The sequence below is a fragment of the Macaca thibetana genome, chromosome 4, assembly GCF_024542745.1.
Source record: "Macaca thibetana thibetana isolate TM-01 chromosome 4, ASM2454274v1, whole genome shotgun sequence".
Taxonomy (NCBI): Eukaryota; Metazoa; Chordata; class Mammalia; order Primates; family Cercopithecidae; genus Macaca; species Macaca thibetana.
The window spans coordinates 97712190-97735826 of record NC_065581.1 but is presented as its reverse complement, the minus strand read 5'-3'; the positions used below and the strand labels follow the sequence as shown (position 1 = coordinate 97735826).

Below are 23637 nucleotides of genomic sequence, written 5' to 3'. Positions count from 1 at the left end.
AACATTAATAACATGAATTTCTTTTTTCTTCTTTGCAACTTCACGAATAGAAGATTTGTTGCTCTTACCATCAATTTTAGCAATCAGCATACAATTTTGTTTTTCTTTCCTTAAGTTGAAAACTTTCACCTTTTCACTTAAAGGAAACACTTTATGGCTTCTCTCTGGCAAATTCAAATTGCCAGCATCACTAATGTTACACTTTAGGGCCATTATTAAGTAAAATAAGGGTGACTTGCAAACGCTGGGATACTTAAACAGTCAATCTGATAACCAGGCCTACTACTAAGTGACTAATGAGTGAGGAGTGTCTACAGCTTATATATGCTGAACAAAGTGATGATTCATTTTCTGGGCTGGATGGAATAGGACAGTGTGAGAGTTCATCAAGCTACTCAGAAGAGCACGCAACTTAAAACATGATGTATTTATTTCTGGAATATTCTATTTAATATTTTTGGACCACAGTTGATCTCAGGTAATGGAAACCACAGAAAGCAAAACTACAGATAAGGAAGGACTACTGTATACTCAATGCATATGTGTAGTTGAGGAGCTAAAACAGATGGTCAACTTGCTATCAAAGATCACCAAGAACACAACTGTAGGTGAACAAAGCTGGCTTTATTGACTCACTGCAATGAGGAACATCACAGGGGAAGCATCATGGGGATCTCAATAAGAAAGGAGAAGGCCTCAAAGGCAGTGGGTCTGGAATAAAAGTGTAAAGGTTCTGAAGTAGATATGGACTTGTCAGAAAATATACTCAGAAAAGCCAGCCATTGTGGCTGAGGTAGATGAGGTAAGGAAATGAGATTGATTTTTGTAGGGCCTTGCACTGTAATGACTCTGGCCTTTACTCTTAAGGAGTTAAGAAGCCGCTGAGATTTAGTTTTATTTTGAATAGCATATTTTTTGAAGGCTAAGAAACATGTAATACTGACTGATTGCAAAAAGAGACTTCTGGATGAAAGAGACACTTGCTTTTCACCTCTTTTCTTTTTAATTTTGTGACATATTTTGTTATTACCTATTTTTTAAGATAAGTAACATTATTTTTTATTATTTTATATAAAGCATTGTATACTAAGACTTAGTAATACCTTAAGATGCTTAAAAATAATTTTCTGATTTCTTTGATAAAACTCATACAACAGGAATGCTAAATAACAATTGCTTTAAAATGCTAAATAATACTCTTATGCTTTCTTGGTGTCTAGGTGCAAAGGTCGAGAAATAAGCAAGTACGAGAATTATTCCCAGATGGTTTTAGTATTCATCATGCAGGAATGCTTCGGCAGGACAGAAATTTAGTTGAAAACTTGTTTTCTAATGGGCATATCAAAGTCCTAGTGTGTACAGCTACATTAGCCTGGGGTGTCAATCTTCCCGCCCATGCTGTTATTATTAAGGTAAGAGCTTACCTTCCTTGATATATGGATTTGTGTGTGTCTTAAAGCAAGCCTCTTGGTTGATCTATTTAGAAAAATATTGTGATTTGTCTGTTTCCTTGACTTTGAATGTTATTTATAAAAGGTCAGAATTATTTTCTCCAGTAAGAATCTAGTTTATATTGTGAAAATTTAACTCTATCACAGATGATGAAAGGATTAGTTAAAGTACACTTTTGAGATCTTGCCATATTTGCCTAATTTCAGTATTCAGTTCATCAGGATTATATTTGTGTGTGTTTATGTAAATTTTTGTTAACTTTTCCTCATCTAGGGAACACAAATATATGCTGCAAAAAGAGGCTCCTTTGTTGACCTTGGAATTTTAGATGTCATGCAGATATTTGGTCGAGCTGGACGACCACAATTTGACAAATTTGGGGAAGGAATCATTATAACAACGCATGATAAACTCAGCCATTACCTCACTTTGCTCACCCAACGAAACCCAATTGAGAGTCAGTTTCTGGAAAGCCTTGCAGATAACCTAAATGCAGAGGTAAGATCTAATGAGTAAAAGTTTGGAATAGAATCATCAGCCTTAAGAATGACCAAGAAAATATGTAACAAACCCGCACGTTGTGCACATGTACCCTAGAACTTAAAGTATAATAAAAAAATAAAAATAAAAATAAAAGAATGACCAAGAAAGATAAAGGTTGAATTGGTTGCTATTTTGTAGTGTTTAGGATTACAGCCTATGCCATATAGTTATAAGATAAAACAGGCTGAATGGCATTATTGTTGATTAATTCAGAGGATTATAGAATGATAACTGATAAAAAATCTATTGCTAAAAGACCATATTTTGAAACTAATGAGGCTTTGCTAGAGACCAGAAATCTAACAAAGACTGTAGAAAACATGGAAACAAATAGCAATAATAACTAATATTTGGCACTTTTACAAAGTTTTACATGAAATTTTTACTAAAGGTTTAATAAAATTTATAAAACTCTTTTAGCTCTATTAGGTTAGTTGATTAACTTTGTTATACACAATGTGATTGAGCTAGATTGTGATAATTTGTTTCGTGTGTGTGTCTGTGTGTGTGTGTGTCTGTGTGTGTGTGTCTGTGTGTGACTTTTATGTTAAGATTTACATAGCAGACCCTGGAAGCGTAGGTAACATCTTAACTGGTAAAGAAAATAAACATTCTTAAAATTTAGAGTATATGTATAGAACATTCAAATCAGGTTTGACTGTTTTTGTGACATTTTAAATTATAATTTGGTATTCAACACTTTGCTAATTCAGTATTCTTTCATACCTTTAAAGTTGACTCAAACAATAATTGAAAGTAGGGAGGATGTAAATATTAAGTAAATGACTACTTTGAAATATTTATAATCAAATACTACTTATTATGTACAAAGTCCTATATTAGGTACTTCCTAAAGAGTTTATAGAAATTTAATCTAACATTCCAATCATATTATTTATAAGTCTTTTTAGAGAATGAAAAACACACTTACTAGTTCATTTTCTCTATTAAGAAGTGTATATTCCAAAAGGGGAGAAAAAGACATGAAAACACAGTGCAATAATGTTGGAAAGATAGTTCTGTAGAAGGATTCAGCAGAAGGAGAAAATAGGTTTGTCCCAGGCTATCAGGAAAGTTTTGGTTCATGAATGTGGTAAAATTTGATCCGTGAGAGTATCTTTATTTTATGAGAAAATGGGGACTTTCAGGTGAAGTGAGTAGAGTAACAGCTTGTCTAGTGCAGAAGATTTGTGTTGGAGATAATCCACAGCCAGAATTGGGATGGTCATTCAAAGAATGAATAAGTTTTAGAAGATAATGGTTAGAGAAAATAGCATGAAAGGCCTCATTTTCTATTAGCAAAATTATAATAACATTTTTAAAAACTGAGAAATAAAATTTGAATCCAAAGGAAATATTATTATGGCTCAATTTCAATCCTACTGGCTACTATAATTGTGTGGCTTAAATAATTGGGTCTTGGATTAGCAGTGTCTAATGTGTGGAACAAAGTCTCTTAATGTAAAATGATAGTAGCAATGAACTGAGGACCTGCTGTATACCAGAGATTCTGCTCAGTGCCTCACGTACATTCTCTTATTCTCTCACTACTGCTGCTATGGAGATATTATCCTCAGAGTGATATGTAATTGACCCAAGGTCACTACATTATAACTTTTGAAACTAGTATTCAAACTCAGATCTATTTAACTCTAAACCTAGACTTTTCATTATGGCTTAGATTTCTTGTATATAAAATTTAAGTTGAAGGTGAATACATTTGCTTATATTAATATATAGCCTTTGCCCTCTTCTAAAGCCTATATGAAAAACATTTTCCAAAATGGTAGCCATAATTTTTCCGACTTGCAGTAAAAGGCGTGGTTCTTTTATACACATCATGAGATGCATGTCAACGAAGAGTATATCTCAAATGTAGAGGCCTTAAATCCAAGGACAAGGTGTTTGAAAGTAACATTCTACAGAATTGGGATGAACTCTGTATAAAAAATGTATGTAGTATGTAAGGTGAAAGAAAGATTAACATAGTTTTGAAGAACAGACTTGAATACTAAAGTTAGATATGAAGTGATATCTTAAAATGCATGTCAAGGAAGACTATATCTCAGTAAACTTATGTCCTTAATAGCTTTTTGTAATTGGTAAAATAAACACAAGTTGGCAGTGTTATACAGAAGACACAAAGTCAGTAAAATATTGCTTTTTTTCTTCAAGGAACTATTTTTCTTAGGGACTGTAAAATAACATCATTGAAACTATTTGATCAAGGCCTGAGAAATTAAAAATAAATTAGGGTCCATACACTTATCAGATATTTATAAAGTACTTATTAAATGTGTGGTTTTCAGAAATGTCAGCTAACTATACACATAATTCCATTTAGTGATATAAATGGTATTTAAATAACAAAACATATATCTTGACATTTTTTACCAATATAGTGAAGTGTAGCCATTGTTGAACTAACTTGCTCATATTCTAATTTATTGGAATAGTTCCCTTTTAAAGTAAATTTTCCTGTTAAGGAAACAAACTCTTAAATTATTGTTGAATATTAAATTAAATTTGACTATCTGTGGAAATCAAGTGTGAAATTGGTTTATAAAATGAATATGTGCTCTGTTATTTAGGTAATGAATTTTTAAGTCTTTAGATTCCCCAAATCATCGCAAGACTCTACGGTTGCACTAATCAACGTTAGAGTCGTGCTAGATTAAGAATGTTGCCTCCATTAATATCTTTTATGTCATGAGTATCAATTCTGACTATTACTTTAGGAGAACTGGAGAAATTATTATATTGTTATAATTTTAATGCAAACATGTTATGAGGCATATTTGCTTATCGATGCATAACGAGACTGACTAAATAATCCTAATGCTGAAAGGTCATAAGTCCCATCCATATATAAAGTCACTGAATTTTACACTGAGAGAAATACTGAGGTTGATTAAAATTTATTCATCACACATTACTGAGTACATACTCTGTGCCAGCTCCCTATAGTCTGTTCTTCAAACTATGTTAATCTTTCTTTCACCTTACATATACATACATTTTTTTATACAGAGTTCATCCCATCTCTGTAGAATGTTACGTAAACACCTTGTCCTTGGATTTAAGGCCTCTACAGTCTGAACGACCTTCCTAATTCTGGCTACAGTTACTCTCCAACACAGATCTTCTGCCCTAGACAAGCTGTTGTTACTCTATTCACTTGTAAATAAAGATACTCTCACTGGATTGTTGTGGAAATTTAAGAAATGCCTGTGCCAAGGTAGTTTATGGTAAATGATAGAGTCACTTACCATTTTCTGATAGTCTGTTGATATTCAGCCCTGTTCATACTTATTGCCAGCACTGAAATTTTAGATAAATAATGAAGAGTAGCATAGTTTTTATATGTATTTACTAACTTATATATATATATACACACACACACACTCACGCATGCATACTCACGATGATTATAGTATTTGCTTAAGTTTTTATATGATTTCAACCATGTTTTTAAATTACATATTCAAATAAACAATTGAGATTACCTTAAATACTAAAGTTAGATATGAACTGATATGGAATCTTATTTCTAAATTACCAAATTTGTGTATGGATTTTATTTTTCTCTTTTACTTAACAGAACATAAAGCTATCACATTGTATACTAATGCCACTTTCAGAAATGTCATGTTAGATGTTTTTCTTTAAAAGCATTTTGAATAGGTATTATGTGCTAGGCACAATGGATGGTGGGTTCATATAAGTCATTGTGGTTAGTTACATATGTCTCACCTCCATATGACCCTGGAACTTCTTGAGGCTAGGGAGCATACTCTATTTGTTACCATATCCATTGTGCTTTACTTAGCACAGGCTTGTTACTGACTTACTATATGATTTTGAGATGAGTGAATAAATTTCAAAGACGTACTATGAAAAAATTCCTGTTTTATAAAAGGCTCCTGTGCTAAGTAGCCACTAGGTGACAGCAAGTATTTACAAATACATTTTTATTTTTTGTCACTAGGTGGCATTCAAATATTACTCTCAAAATAATGTATAGCGTCATACCTTTACCTTCCTTTTTCTGAGTAGTCTTGTCCTCTTTAGTGAACATTTACAAGACTTCCTTTAGTTGATCCAATCTTTGCTACATACTTTTTCCTTTCCTTTAATCATATCACTGGTAGCAATAGGTAATTTTTAAATGTTAATTCACTGTCTGATTTTGAAAATAATAGCAAGCTTATTTTATCCCTTATAAATTTTTCTACTCATAGGAGTTGTGTGATGTTACTTTAAAATAATATTCTAAGGTTCTAAGGGAATGTTGGTCATTATTTTAAAGTAACATCATAAAGTCATGACAGGAATATAGGTCATATGTCTATGGTTTAATACAATTTGGTCTGTCAAATAATGAATTCACAAAGGAGAGAAACTCTCAGATTTTTAGCCGTATCACCAAACTAGTTTTATTTACCTAAGTAGATTAGAAAATGTTTAACTGTTTTAGTTGTAAATCTTCATGAATTGTTACACAACTCCCACACTGGCTCAATTTTAGTTCTTGCTACTCTTACTTTGGTGGAAAACCTTACAGTTTACACTAAATATATATATTTACCTACATTATGGATGGCTTGGCCATTTGTAATATAAATTTAAAAGTTCGTAGACAGAATCTCGCTTATTATGTTTCAACTTTTGGTCATTTCTCTGTTTTAGTAACAAATAATATATCATAATATTATAATGAAAATTATACATTACTAAATCTCATCTTCAACTAACTAAAGACAATTAACCATCCACATATTTATTTCATGAAATTAGTTATACAGAATTATAATAAAAAATTATAATGTAGGAATTAAACATGAAGGTTTTACTTTCTTTTAGGACTAAATCGGGAGGGTTTGTTTTTCCTTTTTTTCTCCTAAAATTACTAATTTAGGTCAGGAACATCTCTTCTCCTTTAATTAAAGTATTAAGAGGTTAAAAACAATTTCAGCCAAGAATTCAGGAAAAAAAAATACAACTGTGAAGTTTTACAACGTGGGTAAATTTTTAAAGTAAAATAAGTACCTTAAGTAAAAATAAAATTATGACCTATAGATCCATTGGCTAAGGTAATATATTTCTAAGAAACTTTTCATTGAAATTCTTTGTTAGTATCTTCTTCTAATAATTCTTTTTTCTTTGTTATATAGCTCTTATATGCTATTGTTGTGTTTTTAAATTATTAACCTTTGATTTCATTTAATTAATATATCACAAAGCTACATTAAATGCTATATTAAAAATAATATTTTCTTTCAAGAGACAAGAGATAATCTGAAGAGTTATCCACTGTTTATTATGGTTCAAATGCATGAATATTTTTTCCATAGGTTACGTTTACTGACAAATAAAAACTACTCCCTGTTCTTGTACATCAGTTTGTTAAAGTGTATGTATTATTAATATGTATAAATCACAACAAAATCTGCTTTGTTTTGTGCAAAACAAGTGAACTTTTTATTGTATTCATATTACATCTCTTTACTTACAGTCCTGCAGATGCATATCTTTAGAGGTAAAAGCTGAGGATATCCCCTCTGTGGTTTTTGTGATGACAGTATACAGAATTAGGATAAAAATGAACAGAATTAACAATGTTTTGTTGTTTTTATTCTGATGCACTTAACACTTATATTTTTCAGCAGTGTAGTCACATAAAATGAAACTAAAATAAATTGTATACTGAATAAAAAAAATAACAAAAATGTCCTTAATGCTATGTAGAATTAAACTCCTTTTAAAGAAAAATAATCATCTGCCATAATATTGAGTAAGTTCAGTTCTGAAAGATAACATTTTTCATGTATCATTCTCAATTAAATGAGGCAGGACTGATTTTAATTAATTGGCAAAGTGTTGTGTCAGTCACTGTGCCTACCTTTTTAAAAATGCACAATGATATATTTTTAAAACTTCACCTCTGACAGAATGATCTTTGATGAAATGTTTATGTTCAACTTTAATACATTACTTTAATTTTTGTCATATTTTTGATTTGCAGATTGCTCTGGGAACAGTTACTAATGTGGAAGAAGCAGTGAAGTGGATAAGTTACACTTATCTTTATGTACGGATGAGAGCAAATCCATTAGCATATGGCATCAGTCACAAGGCTTATCAGGTAGAAAATTCATTTATTAAAAAAAAAAGTTCAGACCTTCTTTTTGGTTCTTTCATGATATGAGGATAGATATTTGTTTGCTGCTCTTCCCTCATCTGAAAAGAGGTTCCTAGAAGAAGAACAAGAGATTTAATATTTTTCAAAAAATTAGATAGGCCCTTGTAGTTATTAGGCAGGCTACATTTAAATCTTTTTCTACAAATACTTATATTAATCTTTGTACTATTATCCATGTATTCAAGTATATTTCTATTTGATATTAATATTTTGGTATGTTTTTTAAGCTATGAGAAATTTCATTTTAGAATGAATTAGACATGAGGAAACTTATTGACCATATGTGATAATCGGCTTAGGTTATATACAATCTGTTCCTCTTATCAAGTCTCTTCTAATCCCTATTCTGAAATTTAAATATACCATTAAAGAGTTACTATCTTAACAGTTAGAGGACTGGAATCAGTTCCACTACTCAAGTTCATATACATAGACTAAGAATTAGATGAATTTGATAGCAGTTCTTCCTATGAACTTTACAATGGCTTACAGATTCTGTGAAATCTTGTCTTTCCTTTATAACTCTGCTTCATATATTGTAAATGTATCCTAATTGCAGATAAAATACAGTTGTTGTCTAATGAAAACATTATTCTACAATGATCATATGGATATTTACTAGTATTAAGTCAAAATTCATAAATAAGTTGAACTTTGTTCAAAATTAGAGTTTCACCTAATTTACTGTAACTTAGTTTTTATGTAAATCCTATTGTGTTATCAAAGCAGTTGCTAATTTTTTAAATTTTATTTCTTTTATTTTTTTCTTTCCCTGTGCAGTAGATTTTACCATAGGAAAATTGAAACTTAAGGCTTGGGGGAAGAAAAATAAGAAAAGCAGCAGCAGCAATTAGTTCTGAGGCTGTTAAATCTGAAGCCGTTATTAGGTTTTTATACTTAGATTTACTCTAGATGGGACTCAACTACCTTTCTTCTTTTCAGTTGAAATTTGTGCTAATCTTTAAATGAATGTTTATGTTTACAGCCAAATTGCTCTGTTATAAAATATAACTGCACTATAACCTGTAAACTTACACATTTAAGGAATATGGCACTAGTTATTCTCATCACAAATGTGGGCATTTTGAGGAGAGTCAGTGGCACTATTAAAATGCTTTCGGAACTCCCCGGAGCAAGATGGCTGAATAGGAACAGCTCCAACCTCCAGCTCCCAGCACGAGTGAAACAGAAGACGGGTGATTTCTGATTTTCAACTGAGGTGTAGACTGACACCTCACATCTCACACGGTGGGGTACACCCCTGAGATGAAGCTTCCAGAGCAAGAATCAGACACCAGCACTCGCTGTTCAGCAATATTCTATCTTCCGCAGCCTCTGCTGCTGATACCCAGGCAAACAGTGTCTGGAGTGGACCTCAAACAATCTCCAACAGACCTACAGCTGAGGGTCCTGACTGTTAGAAGGAAAACTAACAAACAGAAAGGACACTCACACCAAAACCCCATCAGTACGTCACCAGCATCAAAGACCAAATGCAGATAAAACCACAAAGATGGGGAAAAAGCAAGGCAGAAAAGCTGGAAATTCAAAAAATCAGAGCGCATCTCCCCCCTCCAAAGGAACGCAGCTCATCGCCAGCAATGGATCAAAGCTGGACCGAGAATGACTTTGATGAGTTGAGAGAAGAAGGCTTCAGTCGATTATACTCCTCAGAGCTAAAGGAGTAACTATGTACCCAGCGCAAAGAAACTAAAAATCTTGAAAAAAGAATGGAAGAATGGATAACTAGAATAATCAATGCAGAGAAGGCCATAAACGAACTGACAGAGATAAAAACCATGACACAAGAAATACATGACAAATGCGCAAGCTTCAGTAACCAACTCGATCAACTGGAAGAAAGAGTATCAATGATTGGAGATCAAATGAATGAAATGAAGCGAGAAGAGAAGTCTAGAGCAAAAAAAGGAAAAAGAAATGAACAAAGCCTCCAAGAGGTATGGGATTATGTGAAAAGACCAAATCTACGTCTGATTGGTGTGCCTGAAAGTGAGGGGGAAAATGGAACCAAGTTGGAAAACACTCTTCAGGATATCATCCAGGAGAACTTCCCCAACCTAGTAAGGCAGGCCAACATTCAAATTCAGTAAATATGAAGAATGCCACAGAGATACTCCTCGAGAAGAGCAACTCCAAGACACATAATTGTCAGATTCACCAAAGTTGAAATGAGGGAAAAACTGTTAAGGGCAGCCAGAGAGAAAGGTCGGGTTACCCACAAAGGGAAGCCTATCAGACTAACAGCAGATCTCTTGGCAGAAACTCTACAAGCTAGAAGAGTGGGGGCCAATATTCAACATTCCTAAAGAAAAGAATTTTCAACCCAGAATTTCATATCCAGCCAAACTAAGTTTCATAAGTGAAGGAGAAATAAAATCCTTTACAGACAAGCAAATGCTTAGAGATTTTGTCACCACCAGGCCTGCCCTACAAGAGACCCTGAAGGAAGCACTAAACATGGAAAGGAACAACCGGTACCAGCCATTGCAACAACATGCCAAAATGTAAAGACCATCGATGCTAGGAAGAAACTGCATCAACTAACGAGGAAAATAACCAGCTAATATCACAATGACAGGATCAAGTTCACACATAACACTATTAACCTTAAATGAAAATGGACTAAGTGGTCCAATTAAAAGACACAGACTGGCAAATTGGATAAAGAGTCAAGACCCATCAGTTTGCTGTATTCAAGAGACCCATCTCACATGCAGAAACACACATAGGCTCAAAATAAAGGGATGGAGGAAGATCTACCAAGCAGATGGAAAACAAAAAAAAGCAGGGGTTGCAATCCTAGTCTCTGATAAAACAGACTTTAAACCATCAAAGATCAAAAGAGACAAAGAAGGCCATTACATAATGGTAAAGGGATCAATTCAACAGGAAGAGCTAACTATCCTAAATATATATGTGTCCAATACAGGAGCACCCAGATTCATAAAGCAAGTCCTTAGAGACTTACAAAGAGACTTAGATTCCCATACAATAATAATGGGAGACTTCAACACCCCACTGTCAACGTTAGACAGATCAACGAGACAGAAAATTAACAAGAATATCCAGGAATTGAACTCAACTCTGCACCAAGCAGACCTAATAGACATCTACGGAACTCTCCACCCCAAATCAACAGAATATACATTCTTCTCAGCACCACATCGCACTTATTCCAAAATCGACCACACAGTTGGAAGTAAAGCACTCTTCAGCAAATGTGAAAGAATAGAAATTGTAACAACTGTCTCTCAGACCACAGTGCAATCAAACTAGAACTCAGGATGAAGAATCTCAATCAAAACCGCTCAACTACATGGAAACTGAACAACCTGCTCCTGAATGACTACTGGGTACGTAACGAAATGAAGGCAGAAATAAAGATGTTCTTTGAAAGCAATGAGAACAAAGATACAACATACCAGAATCTCTGGGACACATTTAAAGCAGTGTGTAGAGGGAAATTTATACCACTAAATGCCCACAAGAGAAAGCAGGAAAGATCTAAAATTGACACCCTAACATCACAATTAAAAGAACTAGAGAAGCAAGAGCAAACACATTCAAAACCTAGCAGAAGGCAAGAAATAACTAAGATCAGAGCAGAACTGAAGGAGATAGAGACACCAAAAAACCCTCCAAAAAATCAATGAATCCAGGAGCTGGTATTTTGAAAAGATCAACAAAATTGATAGACTGCTAGCAAGACTAATAAAGAAGAAAAAAGAGAAGAATCAAATAGATGCAATAAAAAAATGATAAAGGGGATATCACCACCGACCCCACAGAAATACAAACTACCATCAGAGAATACTATAAACACCTCCACGCAAATAAACTAGAAAACCTAGAAGAAATGAGTAATTTCCTGGACACTTACACTCTTCCAAGACTAAACCAGGAAGAAGTTGAATCCCTGAATAGACCCATAGCAGGCTCTGAAATTGAGGCAATAATTAATAGCCTACCATCCAAAAAAAGTCCAGAACCAGACGGATTCACAGCCGAATTCTACCAGAGGTACAAGGAGGAGCTGGTACCGTTCCTTCTTAAACTATTCCAATCAATAGAAAAAGTGGGAATCCTCCCTAACTCATTTTATGAGGCCAACATCATCCTGATACCAAAGCCTGGCAGAGACACAACAAAAAAAGAGAATTTTAGACCAATATCCCTGATGAACATCAATGCAAAAATCCTCAATGAAATACTGGCAAACCGGATTCAGCAGCACATCAAAAAGCTTATCCACCATGATCAAGTGGGCTTCATCCCTGGGATGCAAGGCTGGTTCAACATACGCAAATCAATAAACGTAATCCAGCATATAAACAGAACCAAAGACGAAAACCACATGATTATCTTAATAGATGCGAAATGACCTTTGACAAAATTCAACAACCCTTCATGCTAAAAACTCTCAGTAAATTCGGTATTGATGGAATGTACCTCAAAGTAGTAAGATATTTATGACAGACCCACAGCCAATATCATACTGAATGGGCAAAAACTGGAAGCATTCCCTTTGAAAACTGGCACAAGACAGGGATGCCCTCTCTCACCACTCCTGTTCAACATAGTGTTGGAATTCTGGCTACAGCAATCAGGCAAGAGAAAGAAATAAAGGGTATTGAGTTAGGAAAAGAAGAAGTCAAATTGTCCCTGTTTGCAGATGACATGATTGTATATTTAGAAAACCCCATCATCTCAGCCCCAAATCTCCATAAGCTGATAAGCAACTTTAGCAAAGTCTCAGGATACAAAATAAATGTGCAAAAATCGCAAGCATTCTTATACACCAGTAACAGACAAACAGAGAGCCAAATCATGCATGAACTTCCATTCACAATTGCTTCAAAGAGAATCAAATACCTAGGAATCCAACTTCCAAGGGATGTAAAGGACCTCTTCAAGGAGAACTACAAACCACTGCTCAGTGAAATAAAAGAGGACACAAACAAATGGAAGAACATACCATGCTCATGGATAGGAAGAATCAATATCGTGAAAATGGCCATACTGCCCAAGGTAGTTTATAGATTCAATTCCATTCCGATTAAGCTACCAATGACTTTCTTCACAGAATTGGAAAAAATTGCTTTAAAGTTCATATGGAACCAAAAAAGAGTCCGCATTGCCAAGACAATCCTGAGTCAAAAGAACACAGCTGGAGGCATCACGCTACCTGACTTCAAATTATACTACAAGGCTACAGTAACCAAAACAGCATGGTGCTGGTACCAAAACAGAGATATACCAACGGAACAGAACAGAGCCCTCAGAAGTAATACCACACATCTACAGCCATCTGATCTTTGACAAACCTGCAAAAACCAGGAAATGGGGAAAGGATTCCCTATTTAATAAATGGTGCTGGGAAAATTGGCTAGCCGTAAGTAGAAAGCTGAAACTGGATCCTTTCCTTACTCCTTATACGAAAATTAATTCAAGATGGATTAGAGACTTAAATGTTAGACCTAAAACCATGAAAACCCTAGAAGAAAACCTAGGTAATACCATTGAGGACATAGGCATGGGCAAGGACTTCATGTCTAAAACACCAAAAGCAACGGCAACAAAAGCCAAAATTGACAAATGGGATCTCATTAAACTAAAGAGCTTCTGCACAGCAAAAGAAACTACCATCAGAGTGAACAGGCAATCTACAGAATGGGAGAAAATTTTTGCAATCTACTGATCTGACAAATATCCAGAACCTGCAAAGAACTCAAACAAATTTACGAGAAAAAAAAAAAAAAACATCAAAAATGGGCAATGGATATGAACAGGCATTTCTCAAAAGAAGACATGCATACAGCCAACAGGCACATGAAAAAATGCTCATCATCACTGGCCATTTGAGAAATGCAAATCAAAACCATAATGAGATACCACTCACACCAGTTAGAATGGCAATCATTAAAAAGTCAGGAAACAACAGGTCCTGGAGAGGATGTGGAGAAATAGGAACACTTTTACACTGTTGGTGGCATTGTAAACTGGTTCAACCATTATGGAAAACAGTATGGCGATTCCTCAAGGATCTAGAACTAGAAACACCATATGACCCAGCCATCCCATTACTGGGGATAGACCCAAAGGATTATAAATCATGCTGCTATAAAGACACATGCACACGTATGTTTATTGTGGCACTATTCACAATAGCAAAGACTTAGAACCAACCCAAATGTCCATCAGTGACAGACTGGATTAAGAAAATGTGGCACATATACACCATGGGATACTATGCAGCCATAAAAAAGGATGAGTTCGTGTCCTTTGTAGGGACACGGATGCAGCTGGAAACCATCATTCTCAGCAAACTATCACAAGAACAGAAAACCAAACACCACATGTTCTCACTCACAGGTGGGAATTGAACAATGAAATCACTTGGACTCTGGATGGGGAACATCACACACCGGGGCCTGTTATGGGGAGGAGGCAGGGTGGGGGCTGGCATTGGGAATTATACCTGATGTAAATGACAAGTTGATGAGTGCTGACAAGTTGATGGGTGCAGCACACCAGCATGGCACATGTAGACATATGTAACAAAACTGCATGTTGTGCACATGTACCCTAGAACTTAAAGTATAATAAAATAAAATAAAATAAAAATAAAGTGTTTTGAAGGAGTAAAGAAAAACAAAAACTAAACAATTTATTTTTATGAACTAAGCCATCTCAAAATTTGGAACAAGATAAATACATCAATTGATTTTAAAGTACTAGGTTATAATCAAAAGCCATTTGCCTATCATCTTCCAGTATAAAGACCTTTTGGATACATAGTACCTTTATACTTTAGAGAATCTTGACCCTTTTTTTTTTTTTTGACTTGTGTGTTTTAATGTTATTATTCGATACAAATTTGTGGCCATAAAACTCTTATGAAACTAACATAGTAAAATAATTTAACATATTTTTAATGGTTTAGTAATAGGTGATTAATAAAATCGTTTTATAAGTTGAACCTGATACATGTATTATCACTCATAGCAAACATTTAAGACTTTTTGTATTTGCTGATATAATTCTTAACTCCCTCTTACTTCCCTGCAGCTAATATTCTTTTGCTCCATTTTTCTGATTTTTAAAATTTATTTTAGCTATATTTCTTACATAAATAAGCTACCATAAATATCTAAGTTAGAACAAATGGTAGTAGTGTTAACTCATTAATTGATTTCTAGATTGTTTTAATACTCCCCCTACTCCATTAAAGGTCATATTTCACTTTACTGCTCATGACTACAGAGTGTTCCTCAATAATTGGCATGTGTACATACATATATTTATTTACAACACTATAGTAACAAGAATATTTGTTTATATCTTACATTATTTCTGCTTAGACAAAGTTTTAGAAAACTAATAGTTTTAAAACTATAGAAAAATTCACTGTCAACTTTATTTACTTTTTACTTCTATTATTATTTTATGCAGAATGAGTTCTCCCATCTACAGTTATTAAAACTACTAAAACAGTAAAACTATCTTTTTGAAAGGATAACTTTGCATTTTTATTTATTCATTTTTTTTAGATGGAGTCTCACTCTGTTGCCCAGGTTGGAGTGCAGTGGCGTGATCTTGGCTCACTGCAACCTCTGCCTCCTGGGTTCAAGTGATTCTCCTGCCTCAGCCTCCTGAGTAGCTGGGATTACAGGCGCGCACCCCCGTACCCGGCTAATTTTTGTATTTTTAGTAGAGATGGGATTTCTTCATATTCGTCAGGCTGGTCTGAAACTTCTGACCTTGTGATCCACCCACCTTGGCCTCCCAAATTGCTGGGATTACAGGTGTGAGCCACCGCACCTGGCCGGATAACTTTGCAGTTTTAAATATATCTTGATTTTGACATGGAAAGGATTCTTGCTATCATTTCTCCAAAAAACTGATAATAAAGTATGAATATGATTTGATAATTTAAAATCCCCTCTGTATGGGTGAAAGAAGACAAGTATTGAGTTTTTTAAATTTGATTTTTAATCTTTATGATTTTCAAGATCATAAGATCATATAAGAATTTTAGATTCCAAAATGTTGGTACCTGAAAAGAATATGCACATTTATAATTTTAATAAATTTTTAAGCTTCCTTTATTTAATGGCATAAAATATTTTCAATTTTTTCCTAAATGTAGAAAAATGTAGTTTAAAAACTGTAATTAAAAAGTCTAACTAAAACATTAAGAAAAGTTTTAATTTCCATAAATAGGTATATGTTTGCAAATGGTTACTCTCTAAAGAAATATTCAACTGTTTATATATTTTTGCCATAGATTGACCCAACATTAAGAAAACATCGAGAACAGTTGGTCATTGAAGTTGGACGAAAACTAGACAAAGCTCAGATGATTCGTTTTGAGGAGCGAACTGGATATTTTTCCTCAACTGATTTGGGTAGAACTGCCAGCCATTACTATATTAAATACAACACCATTGAGGTATTATACTGAGTGGAACAAATGCAAATATGTTTAATTTTATATGCACATACTTTCTAGACTTCAAAATGTGTTGTTAATGCAAAATAATAAAAGCAAATAATATAACAAAATCCATTTAACTTATATGAATTCAACAGTATACCCTCAGTAAAGACAAGAAAAAAAACTTCAGATACTCAGAAACCTCTTGTCATCCTATTCAATGTGTTTATCCTAAGCAATATACACACCAAAGCCTAAAAAGTCAAGGCACATTTGCTTATACATGTAATGATTTTCAGAAAACACCTCATGTACTTACTAACTTTTCCCCATCTTTCCCCAAATAAACCTTCTATTTGTATAGCACTTTAGGTTTCTTTAAAATCTTTAAACATATTTTATCTCAGAACTGTGATCTGGTTGAGATCAATCCAACATATTGTCTCTAGCTTTCCACTTCTTCGATCACCTATTCACATCCACTCATTTTGTCAAAGTAACTTTTTAGATTTGTTCACTTGCTAGTGTGTTGCTACCACTCTATATCCTAAACCTGTTTGCAGTTCTTTTGCAGGAACTTTAGACTTTCTTTAGCATTTGTCTTCAATCTATGTGCCCTTTGACTGATTTTTTTCAACTCAGTTTTCTGATTTTCTGTATGTCCTCACTAGCAGTATTTTGAGAATTTTCAGATTACATATTTTCTAGATATACATCTCTGAATTTTTTGATACATGATCAGCTTAGAATTAGTGAACTGTGCAGATTTCCACATGGCCATGCTGAAAATAAGCAAAAAACCAGAATTTTATGAACTTTTTAAAGGTGTCTAATGTAAATTTTATTAACTTTTATTCATCATCCATCTTTTTCCTGCTAAAGATCTTCTATAGCTAATTATGTTCTAGGAATTTTTGTTTTGGTCTTTGATAAATTTATTGATATTTATAAAGCAATAACTTTAAGTACTGTAACCATACATTATAACTGCACTCTGTAATTTATAGTCACATTTTTCATTTAAAATATTTTAAATGTTTTGATTTTAATCAAATATAACACTTACTTTGGTAGACCTTTAATGAACTCTTTGATGCTCACAAAACAGAAGGTGATATCTTTGCCATAGTCTCCAAAGCAGAAGAATTTGATCAAATTAAGGTAAGATTCTTGAAATTTGAATCAAATGCATGCAACATGTATGCATTCATTCATTTATAAAAGCTTCTCATTAATTAATATCATATGAGCTGTATGGCACATCACATCTGGAATATCAGCAATGTTCTTTATTTATCAATAAGACCCACTGTCCTAGATTATAATATTACGTCATACCTAACATCATTCTTTGTTCTGTACTCCACATCAAATAATTTAAATTGGTTTTGCAGTAATGAAACTGTTGAAGAGTGTAGTATGAAGATTTTGGTTTATTGCAATATAAGGCTTATTGAAGAAAATGTAAAAGTACCTGTATGATTCAAACCATAGATATGAGTATTTCTGTACCTATATTAATATTTAATCTTATTAACAGTGAAAACTTTAATACTTTGAATCATAGTACTTCACGGCTTTAAGCTATGAATGTGTTATACCATATAAAAATATATGACTATAATGAATGCATTTGAAGATAATTCAAGTTTGCCCTAATCCAGTTGTGCAGAGGTTTTACTCTGGTCAAATAAAATATGAAATCTCATCAATTCAAGGATGGTGAGGTCAGAAGATTTAATTTTTTGGCATATCAAATTTTTATATGTCAATGGCGAATTTAATATTGGTGATGAATAATAAAATGTAATTGTATCAGCCTCAAGATCATTTCATATTGCAGTTTTTTAGCTAACTGTGGAAAAATTATTGTTATTTAACTCTATGAAAGAAAAGTGCTGCTTTATAGTAAATGGAAACTCTTACAAAGCATGTGGTGTATTTAATTTAAATGTGAAAAATTTAAATAAATCAGCCTCAAAATTCCAATAAATACATTGATTCTTCTAGGTCAGAGAAGAGGAAATAGAGGAGTTAGATGCCTTATTAAGCAATTTTTGTGAACTCTCCACTCCTGGAGGTGTAGAGAATAGTTATGGGAAAATAAACATCTTACTTCAAACTTATATCAGCCGAGGAGAAATGGACAGTTTCTCCCTTATATCAGATTCTGCGTATGTTGCACAGGTAAGAATCTTATTCCCTTCCCTTTTCTCTTCCTTGAATATCTTTAGAGGACCAAGGTGCTAATTCATGCTATGCTATGAATGTATTGCTTTGTGACATGCTACCAAACCACCATTTTACTTAGAACTGGTTCTGCTAATTTGTAAATATTTTATGTAATCTATGCTCATAAAACAAGACTGGGGATGAGATTTGATGGCTGATTTGGCTTTTTTTGGTGTTGATGTTTTTATAAAGTTTTAAAATGATACCTGATTTTTTTCTACTTTAAATGATGAATTTCATTTCTTTTACTTATAAAGTAAAAGAATATAAAGTACTTATAAAGAGATAAGTTAAAGAATGTTGCAAGCATAAAGAAAAGATTGTGAAACTTTTTTAGTTTTTACCAAATATTAGAAATAATATTTTTAATCATTAAATAAGGCATAGTAAACATATTTCCTACCATATGTTCAGTGTAATAAGTCTCTGGTTTTTACAAAAGTTATCTCTCCTCTCTACTGTTGAAACTTAAAAATTGAGGACAGAAAGCAAATTATTCCCTAAACTACAGCTCATTTAATTTATAACTTTTAAAAAATACCATAGTATAAAATGTTCAAATATTTGTGTTTTAATATTCAAGCCCTCATGTGAAGTAAAGTAGGTTATGTTTTACCCTATTTTTCCTTCAAATGAAAAATTTCCCTTCTAGACATACTTTTTTAAAAAACTTACTTACCTATCAAGGCTTTTTAATTTTATTTTATTGAGTATTTCCTTTTATAAATTAAGAATAAATTAAAACTCAATTTTATTTTAAATATGGAAATGATTCTGCTGTTATGTTGTATTTGTAATTTTGTTCAAAGACTAAATATAGAAAACAATGTTTGTGTTAAATGAATCATTATTAATAGCCGTGAGTACTTAGGAGTGCTGTCAACATGTAATATTTACAAACACAAACCAAGACATATTAGTAAACATTTTGAATGAATGTAGTAATTTAATCAGTGTAACCAAGATACCAGGTGATGATTTCATAAATTATATAAAGTTAGTATAGATGTAGTGAAAATATTTATATATTCTTTAAACATTATAGCTTCTATAGGAATAATTGTTTCTAATCTCCTTTGTTTTATATGTTTTTCTGTAAAGTAATATAATATTGTCATTTTATATTTTCTAATATTTTATATGTTCTAATATTTTATATTGAAATAGTTAATCATTTAAATAAAAGGTAAAGTTTTACTGGGTTCTGGATGAATAATCTGGCAACATTTCTGCTTGTTTCAAGATTATGAAGATATTATCAGAGACTGACATAAGAATTGCTTACAATGTAAAACTTTAATTCTCTTCATGATTGGTATCCAGGAAGTCAACTTCTGATTAAGGATATCTCAAAGCATCCCTGGTTTTTCTTAAATAGCCGTTATGGATTTAGCATCCCTGAATGCATCAGATAAATTATATTTTATTACATTTTAAGTTTAAGCTATCAGTAATTGAACAACTACTCTCTCAACTCTGTAAAATGGTATTTTCTTCTATATTTTTTAAGCTTTCTCTTCTCAGCCCCTAAGGTAAACCTATAGCTCAAATATTCTAGGATTCTATTTAAAGGCTTATGCTTAACTTTTCTAGACTGTACATGTTATAGACTTATTATTTTCAGCCAATTTATATCATTCTAGATTAAAATGCCCTGTTTGTATCTTGTCATATGGAATTTCTCCTACTTCTTTTAGCTTTGAGGAGACAACTGTAGATCAGTAATATTAAAATGACATACTTTCAAAGACAGTTGGGAAAATTAGCCTGACAGTTTTTTATAAGAACAAGTGGGAATGAGGTAGGAAAACCTATTTGATAGATACAGTAATCAAAATTTTATTTATTATTCTCTGGGCCTTATAAAGACCCATTCAGTCATTTTTAATGGATATCAGAACTGTCCTTATACTTCTATCTACCATTTTGTACTTTAGTTTCTAATACCGAAACAAAACAGTCAAATTAGTCAAAAGACAGTGCATATCTTATATAAAATGTGAAATGAAAGCCCTTAACTCATCTGTCATTTTTGATCTCATAATTTTAGGCTGGATTGTTTGTCTGCCATTTGAAATATTTTCAGTTTTGTATGTCTTGTTTGAATTTTAACCAGATTGAACATTCTTTATTTTCAAATACAGATGTTATTGGATATTGGAAGGTATCTTTAAGTTCATTTAGTAAATAATCTTTAATAAAACAATCTGCAAAGTTAATGATAAAGGAGTGGAGGCAAAATAAATGGGAGCTAGCTGTAGAAATGTGAAGAAAAAAGACTGCATTCATTATAACTTTCTATATGTCTATTAATGAAGTTATCCTCAGACCACTGAGTCTAGAATCTCAGTTATATTTGGAGTCCTTTAGTCCTGGCTTTGAGTAGATGCTCTGACACCAACAAGCTGTATGACCTTGGTGAAATTTTATACCTCTTTGAGCTCTAGTGTATTCATCTATAAAATCATAATATCAATATCAATTAAATGCAGTTTTTGTAAAAATTAAATCAGGCAATGTATGTAAAGCAAGTTAACATATTGTTTGGTTTATAGGAAGCCAATAATATGGCCCTTTCATATAAGTAGCTACATTAATCAGTATTTCATTTGTCACCCTTCTCTCATTAATTTTTTTTCCCTGACTGGAATCCCAGTCTTCCTTAATCCTCTAAATAGCCTTGTAAATTTAATCATTCCACTATTCATCTAGAGGCATCCTTGTCTGTTATAGTCAGATGCCTTAACAGCCTCCTAAATCTTTTGCATGACTTTTGTCTCTTCCTACTTCATTCCTGTTTAGAAGGTAGAACTTTCTAAGAACTTGGAAATACGGCTTCTCCTCTGAGAGTGAGCAAGTAGCATCCACATATAAAGGACAGGATTATTCTTATGTAGAAATAATAAGAATAATTAGGATTATATGCAAAAAGGTATGCCCCACAATTCAAGGATGCAGCTTGACTTGCACTTCTTTTCAGAGTGAGTTTGAATAATAAATTTATTGACAAATTTAAAAGCACATTGGGTATAACCACCAATCTCCTCCTATTATTTTTTAGAATGCAGCTAGAATTGTCCGTGGTCTTTTTGAAATTGCTCTGAGGAAACGTTGGCCTGCCATGACCTACAGGCTCCTGAATCTTAGTAAAGTCATTGACAAGAGGCTTTGGGGTTGGGCTAGCCCTTTGAGACAATTTTCAGTCCTACCACCACACATCCTAACAAGATTAGAAGAAAAAAAGCTTACTGTGGATAAGCTGAAAGACATGAGGAAAGACGAAATAGGTAAGAAGGAAGCAAATATGTTTGAATGTATTGTTTTGTGCAAATAGAATATGTTGCTAGATGTAAAAGAAGGTATTGTGAATTTACACATTAATCAAAATAAAAATTTTGCCATACTTATAAATATTTTTCATTTATCTAAAATCAAGCAAAAATCTCTTCATATTCAAGTGAATCTGTTTATAGTAGTTTAAACACTATCGTAATTTTAAGAACCCTATTAATAGCTAAAGAAACCTTGATACTGGCTTTAAAAACTGTGAATTGCTAATTCAAGTTAACTATTACAGAATATTCAAACATGCCAGGTCAAGAATGTCAGCTAATCTACATAGCAAATCATAAAACAAGCAATAAAATCACCTTCTCTGAAATCCCATTTACAAGTCAGATTATATTGCTTTTTTCTGCCTGGACACATTTGTTCTATGTGATATTTTTCTGCAGGTCACATTTTGCATCATGTGAATATTGGACTGAAGGTCAAACAATGTGTTCATCAGATTCCTTCTGTTATGATGGAAGCATCCATTCAGCCCATCACAAGGACTGTCCTCCGAGTGACACTCAGCATCTATCCTGATTTCACTTGGAATGATCAGGTAGAAGTGGAAAACGCCTATATCTATGTTAAACAAAAATGTCTGTACTACAGGCTCAACTACATCTGTTCCTAAGGCATATAGAAAATCCTCTAAAAGGAATATATATTGAGGATTTATGTAAAAAATTATAGCAATTAGCCGAGAATAGTGACAGGCGCCTGTAGTCCCAGCTACTTGGGAAGCTGAGGCAGGAGAATGGCGTGAACCCGAGAGGCCTGAGTTTGCTGTGAGCCAAGACCGTGCCACTGCACTCCAGCCTGGGTGACAGAGCGAGACTCTGTCTCAAAAAAATAATAATAATTTTAAAAACTTATAGCAATATTTACTCTCATCCTCAACAAAACCTTGGTATATTAGTAATATGTCAACCAGTGAGGTTCCTTCAAAACATTTAGAAAACCTAAATTTCAACAATGAACAACAGTTTAGTGGATTCAACTCCATAGGGACTTTGCTATATTAGTTCTATCTTCTTTTATTTTCTCTATGTTATCTTCATTTTTGCCATGTCTACTTTGTCATTTTAGCCTTCCAAAAAATTCAAGATTTTTCATGATTAAAAAGAGCCATTTTTAAATCTTGATGTCTCTTAAATTAATATTCTTTCCTTTTTTGAAACATTAGACTTGTAGAAAAGTATTCTTTATTTTCTCCCAATCACCTGTTTCTTTCCTGCTGAGACTACTTCCTCCATGATCTCCAGAGACTGATGGATTGCCGTAATAAATAGATCTTTCTCAGTTATTTTCTTTACTTCTCTGAATATTTAACACCATACAGTTTTTCAAAATGTTCATCCTTGATTCCCATCACGTTTTTGTTTGTTTTAATTCTTTCTTCTCCATTGATAGCTTAGAT

The 23637-nt window shown here is 33.0% G+C and overlaps 1 protein-coding gene across 9 annotated transcripts in view; it reads left to right on the top strand.

Moving 5' to 3' along the window:
- Positions 1-23637, top strand: part of ASCC3 (activating signal cointegrator 1 complex subunit 3) — a 372407-nt gene that overhangs the window by 216610 nt on the left and 132160 nt on the right. For all 9 annotated transcript variants that reach the window (XM_050786660.1, XM_050786663.1, XM_050786659.1 and 6 more), the window contains 8 exons: positions 1221-1412; positions 1726-1950; positions 8021-8140; positions 16506-16670; positions 17730-17816; positions 18666-18842; positions 21949-22174; positions 22622-22776. In XM_050786660.1, the coding sequence (XP_050642617.1) occupies positions 1221-1412; positions 1726-1950; positions 8021-8140; positions 16506-16670; positions 17730-17816; positions 18666-18842; positions 21949-22174; positions 22622-22776 (1347 nt within the window). The remainder of the gene's footprint in view (positions 1-1220; positions 1413-1725; positions 1951-8020; positions 8141-16505; positions 16671-17729; positions 17817-18665; positions 18843-21948; positions 22175-22621; positions 22777-23637) is intronic.